At 31.6% G+C, this 14,674-nt stretch overlaps 1 protein-coding gene across 4 annotated transcripts in view; it reads left to right on the top strand.

Annotated features, from left to right (window-relative positions):
- Nucleotides 1-14,674, top strand: part of EPHA6 (EPH receptor A6) — a 920,707-nt gene that overhangs the window by 100,428 nt on the left and 805,605 nt on the right. Inside the window, exon 2 of one of the 4 annotated variants that reach the window (XM_036017965.1) lies at nucleotides 12,353-12,472. The exons of the other annotated variants lie outside the window; for them this stretch is intronic. Within the exon in view, the coding sequence (XP_035873858.1) occupies nucleotides 12,425-12,472 (48 nt within the window). The 5' untranslated portion in view covers nucleotides 12,353-12,424. The remainder of the gene's footprint in view (nucleotides 1-12,352; nucleotides 12,473-14,674) is intronic. 4 annotated transcript variants of the gene reach the window in all.

Genomic DNA, 14,674 nt, shown 5'->3' on the forward strand with positions numbered 1-14,674 from the left:
ATAATTAAATTTACTTTTTGATTTAGAAGCTTTAGAACAGAGCCTTAGGGAACTGACCCACATTGATTGTTTATAAACACATTTCTAACCAGAGATAAAAACTGTGATTTTTAAATTAATATAAAGGAGACAGGAATATAAGCATAATTGATCATTTTCATAATTGTAAATTATGCAGGGAGTAGTTGGAATCCTCTTTTGGGCTATTTCTTTTTTATATCATCTTTACTACTGTTGCTATTAGCAACATAATATCACTGTTGCCATTACTTGATAGGTTAATAAAGATTTTACCATTCTTAGTGAAGATGGGGGGTGGGGGGGAACGTATGTAGGAGTTTTGAAGGCCTCATGGAGAAAACAGTGAACCACAGGAAGGACAGAAAGGATATGGACTCCAGTATGGAATGAGTAATGAGTGGGAGATTGTAAGAGCTGTCCTTTAATGGTAGTAACTAAATTGGATACTTTTGATTAAAAGACATTACTACTGGAGGAAACCATTGTTGTTATTATATGTCTTCAGAACAGGGGTTCAGTGAGTTCAAAATGCTAAACAACCAATAAATACAAATTGCAAAGATTTGAATAACTTAAAAAGATTTGCAAAATGAGAAATCATTATGTTTTATTAATATACTTGTATAGTCTTATGCTTAGTATAATTTCCAAAAGTGTGGAAGTTTGGTATTTGTGAATTACTACAATCTTTTTTACATTGCAACCCAGTACACATACAAATCTATTTTTATAAAATCAAGAAAATAATACTTATCTTATTTCCTATTTTACTTTTTCTGTTGTTGCTTCTTCCCCCTCCTCCTCTCTGCTTCCCTCTTTCCCTTTCGCCCTCACTCTATTCCTCTTCTCACTTCTATCCTCCTCCCTGCATCTCCACAGTCATTACCACTAAATTGTTCTGATCACTCCATAAGGCTTGAGACTTGCAGTGAATAGAGACTGGAACACAACATATTATGATCTATAGATAAGTATTAATAAATTTATACATATGCTAGAGGTTAAAATAGATCTTGAAGGGAAAAAGTAACTAATGCTATACATTTCCAACTGGGCAAAATTACTTTTTAAATTTATATATTAAATTTTTATAGTCTAATGTTTTTAAAGCCTGAAGAAATATGCTTTTAAATCATTAGCATTAAGATTTTAAGAGTTGTGCTACAATAACTTACAAGAAGTTGTGCTATTAGCCTCATGGCTTGAATTTCTTCATATTGTCAAGTTCTTTCAGCAATGGAAGGCAATGTATAAAGCAGCAAAGAAATGAGTAAAATAAACTAAAAATGCTGTGGTGTGCAATTTTATAATTTGGGACCCTATTTTAAGTGTTTTTTGAAATTGGGTTTTAATAGTATTTTAAGTAATTTATAGTTGGGTTTATTGTTTTGATAAGGAAAGTAAATATATGTTTCATATTTCAAACATGGGTTTGAAGTGTGTATAAAACATAGAGGAAGATATCACTCCCATTTTTAAAAAATCAGCTGTTTGAGATATATTTATGTAATCTAGAAATAATTTACCCAAAATGTGTGCTAGTAACTCTTTTCAAAGAGATTTTTGAAACAGATCATTTCATACATTAACCAGGTTAGTGTTTGAACTAATTAACCAGATGGAAAGAGAATCATACATACAATTTTAGTTGTACCCTGTTATAAAAATCAATTTATGGCTGTAAAACTTCTAAATTTCTTACTAGTTTTACTGAGATATTATTGAGTTTATACCAGGAAAAGTAAAAGTTAACTATTTTGAAATTTTAAAAAGTAATTATTTTATAGAGTATTTAAACATGACTTGTCTTGATTTTTTGAAATGGTGCTTTCAGAATTATTTAGCATTTTTTAGAAATAATTCACTTCCATCTATTTTACTACTCTCTGTTCTAATTATATAGTCATTTAGTAATACTTATTTGTTTTTTAAAGATGTTTTTGATTCGAGCTTACAATGAGGGATGACTGAAAAGCTATTATAGTGATTTGAAGTGTAATATATGAGTTTTGATTTCTATTTGATTTCGTGTTCTTACATGCTTAAGTTTCTGACTCATAAACAAGTTCCTATGAGGGCAGAGAGGTTTCTTTTTTTTAAATACTGCATAGTAAATTTAATGTGTCTTGAATTAATTTTTTAAAGATTTTATTTATTTATTTTTAGAGGGAAATGGAGGGAGAAAGAGAGGGAGAGAAACATCAATGTGTGGTTGTCCTTCATGTGCCCCAGGGGGACATGGCCCACAGCCCAGGTACATGCTTTGACTGGGAATTGAACAAGTGACCCCTTGCTTCACAGGCCCACATTCAATCCACTGAGCCACACCAGCTAGGGCTTGAATTAATTTTTAAAGTAAATCAAATACATAAGTGAGGAAATTTAACTTTAATAAAATATCCATTTCACAATTTTTAATATAAGCAGGCAAACTTTATAGTTAACATAAAGCTAAATCTTGTTTTCTCGTATTCACTCTATTACATTATTCATAAATAAAATTATAGGCAACAATAGAATATAACCATTTATAATGTGTGTAATTGAAAAATGCCTACTCTTTATAAGGTTTAATGTTTTATTTTTTTACATTGCTATTAACAGTAAAAAATTAGACAATCCATTAGAATACTACTCTACATACTAGGAAGAATATGAAGAAATATCATGAACTTCAAAATCAAAGAATCTTTTGGGGAATGCTAAAAGCTCATAGAGTCAAGTTTGAAAGCAAAGTTTAAATTTACACATCTATACATAAAACACAAAATAAAAGAAGTTTTAGGAAGAATTCAATTAAAGTTTCTGATGGGGCAATAGATTCCACAGAAATTTATAAAAGCACATTAATATCATCTATAAAGAATGTCTCTTCCTTAAAATAGACTCATTTAGGCACTTTATTTAATTTAGCTTTAGGAAATTTTTTATATTGATGTCTATTTCAATAAGAAACTATTTTTCTTTAGTCTACTGAGGTAGGGATTATAACTGGCTTTAATAATTTTTAGGTATAGGGCACTATTTAAAATTTCATGTATGTAAAAGCCAGTGCTTTTGGCCAAAGTAAAAATGTGTGTTCATCTCTAATAATAATTTCCTTAATATTTCTTCACTTATCAAATTACTCTGCTACAAGCTCTTTGTGCTAATAAGTACAGAGGGATATTTTTCTTTATTTTTTATATGTTTTTATACAAGTATTATTCTATTTCATAGAAAAAAAAGAGAACATAAAATCATAGTACATTTCTGAGTGCAGGTCTGCACGTAATTTATGAAGTTTTCCTTTGACAATTTTGCAGTAATTTGCTTCAAATCATTAAAAATAATTTTCTAAGTAATAGCATATATAAAAACTAAGCTGTGGTCTGTGTCTCTGTGTTATCCACATATGTTCTCTGGTTAATCCCTTGGTGGAAAAATTTATTAAAAAGTATAAAGAATTTAAGGGTATAATCTCATCTACCTATCAGATAACTGATAAAGATCCCCTTCAGTGTAGAGAAAGTAGGAGAAAATATTAAAGAAAATGAAAACATAACTTATTTGATTCACAACATGTTACATGAATGCCTGTTCAGTACCAAAGACCAGGAGTTTGTAAATCTAGTGTCAAACTTTCTTTGTTAAATTAAGTTCTATTTACAAAAACAGATAAATCCACAAACATATTTTCATTTAGATATACTATTCTTCTGTTGATATCTAGACATTTCCTTTGCAATTTAATTATTTAAGGAGGGCTTACTGTATATTTTTTATGATTGTTGGTCTATGATATATTTTCATTTTACTGTGTGTGTATGTGTGTTTGTATGTTTTCAGGGACAGTTTTACATTTCAGAAAAATGCCTCCTATATAAAAAAGGAATGATAAAATTAGAAAATCATCATTTTCTAAAACTAAATAGAATATTCAGTTTAGCAAATATTGTTAAAGTATGTTAAAATCACTAGTTGAAATATTTGGGGAAAATAATTTTTAGAGTAAAAAAGAAATTTATAACCAAATGGAAGATGTAGACCTTGATTGTACAGGTAAAATAAACTATGAATTTAGATAACATGAAAGAATCAGTGTCAATTTTATTAGGCATGATAATGGTATAGTTAGTAGGAAACAATATATTTCAAAAATGCTGATTAAAGTACTTATAATTAAAATGTTATGATATGTGAAATTTACACTATAATTAAAATGATAAAATATATGTTATTTATAATTAAGTCTAAATGATGCAACTCGTCCAATTTTACATATTCCTGTATTTTCTACTCTTTGGGGAGGATTTACAAAATAAAATATTTTAAAATCTATTATAAAATGTATACCAATTATTTTTCCTACTTTTTCCATTTTATTACTTTATCAAAAGCCTTTACTTTATCAAATTACTTTATCAAATTATCAAATTTGAAAATTTATCAAATTTTTCTAGTATTTAACATATATCATATTACTTGAATCATATGAATTAAAAATAATTTAAAAAATGGATGAATCTTGAACAGAATTAATCTGCAGTATTTAGTAAGGAATGAAATCGCCTTAGTACATATGTCTTCTATTAATGATGTATTTAATTATTGGAATTCTGAGTTTTAAAAGTTACAGACTAGGCCTGACCAGCATGGCTCAGCTGGAACATTGTCCCATAACTAAAAGGTTGCACGTTAGATTACTGGTCAGGCACATGCCTAGGTTGAAGGTTCAACTCCCATTCTGGGTGCATATGGTCCCCTGTTCAGGCATGTACAGGAAGAAAACAATTGATCTTTCTATCTCATATCCATGCTTCTCTCTCTCCCTTTCTCTCTCTCTGAAAGCAATGAAAAAAAAGTCCTCAGGTAATAATAATAATTTTTTAATAAATAAAAAAATAAAATAACAGAACTTCCTTTGTTATTTGTATATTGTTAAATTCCTTTAGTTGAATTTTTAAATATTTTTAGATTGCACACTTTGCCACTGACAAATATCTATAGGGCAAATAGTCTAGCTTCTTAGGATTTCCCTAGCTCTATTTCAATTTTCCAATTTCTCTGAATTAAATTATAAAAAAATACTATTGTATTTTTACAGTTTCATTAGTACCTTGCAAGAAGTGAGAAAACAAGCAGTGAGGAAAAAATTGGTACAACTGTAATCAAACAGCAACAACAAAAAGTGAGAAAACAGGAAAGAGTCAGGATCAAGTTGCACAACATTATGAAAATTCAAGGCAGTTTATAATACATGAATGGTTTTTGGAAGAGAAGAATATAGTATTAAATTATAGGGATACACTCTAAGTGTATAACTATACATTTTAAATTGAAATTGGAGGAAAGTTAAATAAGTGAAACAGCTAGTAGTAGATTGAGGAGTCACACAAGGGAGAGAGTATCGAAACTTGTTTCTACTTTAGTCTACCATAAACATCCTGTGATGATCTTCCTGTTATACAACAGGAAAGAACCCAAGAACAGTTGTCATTATTTATGAGAAATGGCTTCATTAGTGTAGCATTTAATGACAAAATATAACAATTGATGCAAAAGACTCGAGTGAGTTGAAGTGATGTAGTATTTTTCTTATTGTTGTTCAAGTACAGTTGTTTCCATTTTCTCTTCCTATTCTCCTATACCTCCCACCCTCAGTCTTTCCCCACATTGTCCTTGTCCATGGGTCCTTTATACATACATGTTCCTTGACTAGCCTTACCCTTTCCTGTTATCCCACTCCCCCTCACCTCTGGTTATTGTCACTTTCTTCTTTATTTCAATGTCTAGGTTGTATTTTTGTTTCCTTGTTGGTTTTCTTGATTAGGTTCTACTTATAGGTAAGATCATACAGTTTTTGTCTTTCACCTGGCTTATTTCATTTAGTATAATGCTCTCCAGTTCCATCCATGCTATAGCAAATGGTGGGGGCTGCTTCTTTCTTTCTGCTGTGTGGTATTCCATTGTGTAAGTGTCCCACCCCATTTTTTTGGTCTACTCATTTACTGATGGGCACTTAAGCTGCCTCCCACACTTGGCTATTATAAATTGTGCTGCCATGAACATTGGGGTGCATAGGTTCTTTTGAATTGGTGTTTCAGGATTCTTATTGTATAATCCCATAAGTGCAATTGCTTGGTCAAAAGGCAGTTCCATGTTCAGTTTTTTGAGGAAATTCCATACTGTTTTCCACAGTGGTACACCAGTCTGCATTCCCAGCAACAATGTACGAGGGTTCCCTTTTCTCCATAACCTCACCAGCACTTACTGTTTATCAATTTGTTTTAAAGGTCATTCCAACTGATGTGAAGTGGTATCTCATTGTGGTTTTAATCTGCAACTATCTGATGGCTAGTGTTGCTGAGCATCCTTTTATATGTCTCTGGACCTTCTGTATGTCCTCCTTGAAGAAGTATCTTTTTAGGTCTTTTGACCATTTTATAATTGGTTTATTTGTCTTCCTGGAATAGAGTCAAGTGAATTATTTATGTATTTCAGAGATCAAACCCTTGTCCGAGATATCATTGGCAAATATATTTTCACATACAGTTGGTTCCCTTTTCATTTCACTGATGTTTTCTTTAGCCCTGCAGAATCTTCTTATTTTGATGAAGTCCCATTTGTTTATTCTTTCCTTTATATCCCTTGTTCTAGAGGACATATCAGTGAAAATATTCCAGCATGGAATATCTGAGATTTTCCTGCCTATGTTCTGCTCTAGGACTTTTATGGTTCATGGCTTATATTTAATTCTTTTATCTATCTTGAGATTATTTGTGTGTATGGTGTAAGTTGGTGGTCAAGTTTCATTTTTTTACATATATCTGTCAAGATCTCCCAACACCATTTGTTGAAAAGGCTATTTTTATTCCATTTTATCCTTCTGTCCCCGTTGTCAAATATTAATTGACCATAGAGGCATGGGTTATTTCTGTGCTCTCTATTCTGTTTCAGAAATGTATGTAGAACCATATACAAAAAAACTGAGGAGAGGCTCAGGAACCTCTGAGACAACTTTAAATGCTCCAACATTTGAATCATAGGTGTTCCAGATGGGGAAGAGGAAGAGTAAGAAATTGAAAACTTATTTGAAAAAATAATGAAGGAAAACTCCCCCAATTTAGTAAAGGAAATAGACTTCCAGGAAATCCAAGAAGCTCATGGAGTCCCAAAGATGTTGGATCCAAGAAGAAACACACCAAGACACATCACAATTAATTCACCCAATATTTTAGTTAAGGAGAGATCTTAAAAGCAGCAAGAGGAAAGGAGAGAAATACCTGCAAAGGAGTTCCCATAAGACCATCAGGTGTTTCTTAAAAGAAACCTCACAGGCAAGAAGGGGCTGGAAAGAAGTATTTGAAGTCATGAAAGGCAAGGACCTAAATCCAAGATTACTCTATCCAGCAAAGCTATCATTTAGAATGGAAATGCAGATAATGTGCTTGCCAGATAAAGTCAAGTTAAAGAAATTGATCATCACCAAGCCCTTATGATATGAAATGTTAAAGGGACTTATCTAAGAAATAAAAGAAGATAAAAAAATTATGAACAGTAAAATGACAACAAACTCACAACTATCAACAACTGAACCTAAAAAATAAAAACTAAGCAAGCAACTAGAACAGGAACAGGATCACAGGAATGGAGATCACATGGAGGGTTATCAGTGGTGAGGGGGAGGGGTAAAATGAGGCATACAGAGATTAAGAAGCATAAATTGTAGGTACAAAATAGGCAGGGGGAAGTTAAGAATAGTATAGGAATAGGAGAAGCCAAAGAACTTATATGTACAACCCATGGACATGAACTAAGAGGGTGGGGATGCTGGAGAGAAGGAAGGTACAGGGCAGAGGGGGATAAAGGGGTGAAAAAAATGGGACAACTATAGTAGCATAATCAATAAAATATACTTTATGTAGTTTGCTTTAACAAAACACAAAATCAGTTGAAGTATTCATTTCTTCCTGACAACATTTTAAGTATTACTATTAGATTTTAGTTTTAAAAAAAGACTGTTAAAAAAAGTAACTGGGATATTTTCTGATAATGTTAGAGTAGCTTATATTGGACTAAGTCTTCTGTTAATAGTAAAAACAAACTCTGGTGGAAGGGAGTGATGAGGAAGCTACAGGAGACTTAAGGGAGGCAGAAACTAAAGAGATAAGATCCTTGAAAGAAACCCACCACATTAATAGAATTTCACATTTTAGACACCGCATCTACACTGAGGGCACCTCTTGGTCTATGATGGTATAGCAGGTAGGCTGGCTGGAAGGAGAGAGAAAGAGCTCAAGTAGGAATCTGCTGTTTTATTTATTTATATCAAAGGTTAGACTTTTGGCTTTCAGAACAGGTAGAAATTGAGGATGGATGTGCAGTTGTGGGGAGCAAGAGAAAGGGGGATCCAAAAGGGACACATGCAAACTCCTCAAACCTTAGCTAACTCAAACCTCTCTTGCTCTGAGCAAGGAAAAATGCATCCCAGAGGAAAAGAACTGAAAGTCTGAAGGAGTTTAGTAGGGATTTTAGTAGTTGTCCACTTCAAGAGAGATAAGTTGAAGTTCAAGTCTGAAGAAATAAAGAGGTTTTATAAACACTTGTTTTTCATTGAAATACTAGAAAAGCCATACCTTAGAAATAAAGGTCTTGTCTCCAGAACAAGGGGTTTTCTCTACAAATAAGTACAAATCCATAATAGTCCTAAATAGCTGTATCACAGCCTAAAACCAGGCCTCCAAAGAAAAATCAGTGTGATCTGTGAGTAATGTAACTCATGCTAGAAGAAAACTCAAAAAGTTTTAGAGGAAAATGAAATATCTGGAGTCACTAAAATAAGTTCTCCATAATATCCAGTGTATAATAAAAAATTTACTATATGTGAAAAAAAAACAGGAAAATGTCACCTAGTATTATGAGAAAAATCTACCAATTTAAAACATACAAACCAGAAGTTGAAATCATTGGAGCAGACTTAAAAACACTTATGATAAACCTGTTAAAGAATATACAAGAAAATATGAGTATAATGAATGAAGGTATAAAAATGTCAGGAGAGATACAAAAAATGAAAAACAAAATGATGAAACCAAGAAGAAATTATGGAATTCAACAATGCAATATCTGAAATAAAAAATTTGTTGTATGAGATTAAAGATATATTGAACAAAACAGAAAAAAGGATCAGTGAACCTGAAGCAGAAATTAATAGAAATCATCCGAAAGAAAGATTTTTAAAAAGAGAGAGAATAGAATCTCAAAGATCTGAGGGCCAGTATGAAAGTGTCTTGCATACATATTTTCAAAGTCCCAAATGGAGAAGAGAGAGATTAGGGAAGAAATACTATATTTAAAAATGATAAAAAATTTCTAAATTTCATGACAGAGAAACCCACAGACTCAGAACATTCAACAAATTCCAACAAGATTTTGAAAAATTCTAATTCTTCTTTTAAAAATTCTGAATTTGATTGATTTTAATTACTAACATCATTTGTTATAAACAAACCAAAACTAATGAATGAATTATTTGGTAAATGGTAATAAAAGTGGTAAAATCATTGAGAAGAATAGTTTGTGATAAATTACCAAGAGGATTACATTCTGGAAAATATCAGAGATTTGAGTTATTTGAAAGTCTAACAGATAAATGGAATCATACACTGGGTCCATGATTGGAAGAATTAACATCATCAAAATGTCCATAATACAAAAAGCAATTTATAGATTCAACACAGTCCCTATTAAAATTCCAATGACATATTTCAAAGATATAGAACAAACATTTCAAAAATGTATATGGAACCATATACCAAAAAAATGATGAGAGGCTTGTTTCTTCATTCTGTTCCAGTTGGATGTTTATTTCTTCCTTTTGTCCCAAATTGATGATTTGAATCCTGGTTTCCTTCCTTTCACTGTTGGTTCCATGTATATTTTGCTTTATTTCACTTTGTATAGCCTTTTCATTTCTTCCTTCATTTTGCATCAGAACTCAGTCATTTCTGTTAGCATCCTGATTATCAGTGTTTTGAACTCTGCAACTGATAGGTTGTCTATCTCCTCATCACTTAGTTCTTTTTCTGGAGTTTTGATCTGTTCTTTCATTGGGGCCATATTTCTTTGTCTACGTATACCTGTTACATTGCAGAAGATAGAGCTCAGGTATTTGCCAGGCAGGGCAACCCACTTTGTTGCCTTGTGGTTCTGTATGTCAGGGAGGGGTCAGAGAAGGAACAACGCTTCTTGCTGACTCTCGCTCCACTTTATTACTTCCCTTGCTTCCCACACGTGGATTATGCCCTTTCAAATACTGATTCCCAGGCGGGTGGGTTTGCATGCATTCTAGGATCCCACAGGTCTCTCCAAAGGATTCTCCTGTGAGATTGGGAGTTTCTCCCATCACCCCAATCCGAAGAGGGTTTTATAGCCAGAGGTTTTGAATCTTTAGTTTCCCACACTGAAACCCTGGTTTTGTGGTCTGTTTTGCTCCCCAGTTGTTCCCCCTGGCTTATCCTTATGCAAATGTAGGACTGACTGGTCAGCCAGCCCCTGCCTTGCCCATCATTCCCCTGCTTTGCTGCCAGTCCTCTCCACCCTAGTTGCCCATCTCCACTACCAGTCTAGATGAATGGAGTTCTTTAACCAGTTCTTTAACCACTCTTACCATTTCTTTAATTCCTTGGTTGTTAGACTTCCATGTAGTTTAATTTTCTGGCAGTTCTGGTTGTTTTTGTTTTTAAATTGGTCATCAAGGAACATATATAAAGGATACATGGACAAAGCAAAAGGCGGGTAGGATGGAGGGTGGGAGGTGGGGATGGGTGGGATGGGGAGGAGTGGTGGAGGGAAAATAGAGACAACTGTATTTGAACAATAAAAAAATAAAATGAATAAACATAATGAATAAGTATACAAATTGGTTGTTATCCTTCTTTTGGTTGTGTGAGGAAGCAAAGAGATTCTACTTACTCCTCCATCTTTGCCAGAACATGCAAACTACATATTGAATAACTAAAATTGTACTGTGTGTACAACTATATCATAGTAATATTGTAATTTGGTATAGGAATATTTGTGAAAATTAATTCACAGTATTATTTTAAAGTGTTTTCAAATATTAGTGAAGTTTAGATAAAGTTGTGAATTTAAGAATGGGCAATTAGGTTGGCAAATAAAATTGAAATAAGCATTAATAAATTAAATACTTAACAGAATCACATAATTCAAATGTCTTTGTCATAAAGAAATATAAATCCCGAATATGAAAATATGTGTTAGAAAAGTCCTTTATATCTGATAACTCTAAGTATTATATTTGCTCCTAGCATTATACAACTTAGTCTTTTTCATTACTTGTCGTTATAACTAGCACAATAAAGAGTGGTGATGTCATTTATAATTTATATCTACTTTTGATTGTAATACAGATTTAAAATAATATTGGTTCTCTGATGTCCACCCAAGATGTACAAGTTTAAATAATTCAGTAACACTGAAAGCACTTAGTGTTTACTGTTTTAGCAACCTAAGTATTTGTTGCTATTGTTGTTGTCACTAAACCTGAAAAATCTCATATCATAACTTTTTTGGATTTTACAAAACAATTATGAATAAATCATTAATAGTTTTACTATATGTCATATAGTCAATAGTGAGGGGAAATCAAGTCAAAACATATTTTTTGTTGTAACTAATTACACCAATCATTTGAACAAATTAAGGATCATATATTTTTGCCAATGTGCAATTATCCTTTTAATTCAAATCACTAGAAATAATATTAGTGATATTTTCATTTGTGGTAAATATACATACACACATGTATTTATATCTATCTATAACTATTATATATGCCATGTATATGTAAAACAATTCTGTGCAGTACACATGTAAATAATTCTTATTTATCATTATTAAACAATGCATTTCATAGTTTACAAACTGTATAAGAGCATATAATATTTTATTAATTTTGAAAATTTAACTTACAAGTCATATCAAAAGTCCTAGATAGTTCCAAAGCATCAATTTCATTTTGTATAAAAGATACCATCATAAATAGTAGTTTTCCTCAGAAATCATTTTTATGTATGTGTAGTTTTAATTGTGCTTCTGATCTAACTCACACATGTATATTTTCAGATATAGCCTAATCTAAGTTAATAAAATATAATTATATTTATCTTGAAAATATTAATTTTACACAGGAGGACTCTAGTGAAAATGAATACATAATATTGTATCATATAACACCTTCACCCTGCAACACTGCTAAAACAGTATGGAAAAAAAAAAAAAAAACCTCCTAAGGAAAATTTGATATAGCTTTCCTATGCTTTTCCAGAGCTATTTTCAACACTGCTAAAAGGGGGGAAAATTCAAGAAGGCACTGAAGAGACCGCCTCACCAGACCCTGATGTTACCTCTCCTCTGGATGTACATGCTGCAGCTCCATAGGAGCCAGGTTGGAAAAGTTTTTAGGAAAACAACATATTCATTAATAACATTTTTTTAAGTAGAAAGGTTATTTTTCTATGGCAGACTGTCTTTTTAGGCCCCAGAGTTAAGTATTTTTTAAAATTCATACTTTTACATTGAACTTAACATTTGTTTCTTAATTGTTGTTTAAAAAAATATCAATGACATAATCTGGTTTCTCAAAAATATCTTTGAAATTTAATGGCTTTCAACCTTGCAAAATTAGCTGATTAATACATCATGGTTTTGCATGTATATATACAAGCTTGAAAATATCAAGCTGTTGTTAATCCATTATAATGACAGTATGGTGTTAAATTACTATAAAAAATTTATAAACTTTTTTAAGGTATTCTGTGTATACTACATAAATGGCAGTAGGTAGTTCGTATAATGTTCCTCTTTATACTTCAAACTCAAGAAAATATATATTACTGATCTTAACTTTAAGTGAAAGTTTAAAATAGTAAGTATCTACATGATGTTGTCAATTCTTTATACCTGGGAAGACTCTGAAGCTACAGGTCAGAGAGTTAGCAAAGTGACCTGAAAATGTTCTTTATTTTCTCAGACAAATTGCACAACTTAAATTTCAGATTATATATATTTTGAAAATATAATGAATATCCACCCAGAATATTGAAATGCATTGCAGTAAAGAAGGGTAATAGTAATTCTGCATATAATTGTAAGTCAGGTATTTTTAAAAAACATAGTTGAGACTTTTTAAATATATAATTGCTTAACAATAATCAAAATATATAAGCATAAAGAACTAAAAAAAATTTGACTTTGACTGTAGGAACATAATTAAGGAAATAATAAATGAACTTAATTTAAAGAAAACATCTAAGAAAAGCAATAGGTAATGTACCCCAAACACTTTTTTATTTGGAGATAATAGCTACACAAAAGCAGGGTTTATCTTTAAACATGTATAAGAACTAATGTTGAAATAGTATACATGTCTACATGTCAACTTAATTAAAGTGTGGTACTTCTACAGTTTAGGGTATCTCTCTGTTTATAATTCTCTTGCTAACTTTTTAACAGAAGAATACAAAGTAATCTATACTAGATTTATAGCTTTTACTACATTTGCTTTGTATTTTAATATTGTTTTAAAGGAGTATGTTTTGTTATTCTTCTTTCACTAGCACTAAATTATAAACTACCTGGGAGAAGTGATTATATCTTAGTATTACTATTTATCTTCCTGTCTCATTTTTTATTGTTGTTCAGGTACAGTTATCTCCATTTTCCCACCACCACACCTCCCACCCCACCCACACCCACCTCTCGTCCTCAATCCTACTCCCCTTTGGCTTTGTCCATGGGTCCTTAATACATGTTCTTTGATAATCCTTCCCCTTCTTTCCCTTGTTATCCCCCTTTCCCTCCCCTCTGGTTACTGTCAGTTAGTTCTTTATTTCAATGTTTCTGATGATATTTTGTTTGTTTATTTTGTTGGTTAAGTTCTACTTATAGGTGAGATCATATGGTATTTGTCTTTTAGCACCTGGCTTATTTTGCTTTGCATAATCTGTGCTCCTATCTCTTATGAGGTATAAGAAATTAATTTTTAAATAGTAATTATTTAGAAAGTTTGTTGGTAGAACTAAATGAAGAAATATTTGGCCTAAACAAATACTTGGCCTAAAATGTGTTTTATTGACAAATACATTTAAATGAAATATGTTTGAAAATAGGCTATGTGTTCCAACATTTTATATTAATTCAAAAGCATTTATCAGTTCATCTGCCTGGAAACTGTAAAACACTTTGTCACATGTGGCTATTCTCTTTTCAGAGAGAATACACTTAACAGTGTAAGATAGTGATTTCAACTTTTTTCATCTCATGCCACACATAAACTAATTACTAAAATTCTGCATCACACCAAATTATGCATATTTTTTGCTGATCTGACAAAAATACTTATAATTTTAATTCATTCACATCAGATGGCTATTGTTGTGTTGGCTGTTATTATTCTTTTATTTGATAGTCTAATGGAAAAGAGGTCAGTGGCCCAGACTAAATAGACTGATATTGCATGTTTTAAAATTTTCACAGTACACTGTTTGAAAATTGCTAGTCTAAGACAGTGCTGATTTGGACAGAACAAGAATGTTATCTGAAGTGTATTGTAATCTCAGCATTTTCTTTTCATTTTGTATTACATCAG

Source organism: Phyllostomus discolor, chromosome 2 (genome assembly GCF_004126475.2).
Source record: "Phyllostomus discolor isolate MPI-MPIP mPhyDis1 chromosome 2, mPhyDis1.pri.v3, whole genome shotgun sequence".
NCBI lineage: Eukaryota > Metazoa > Chordata > Mammalia > Chiroptera > Phyllostomidae > Phyllostomus > Phyllostomus discolor.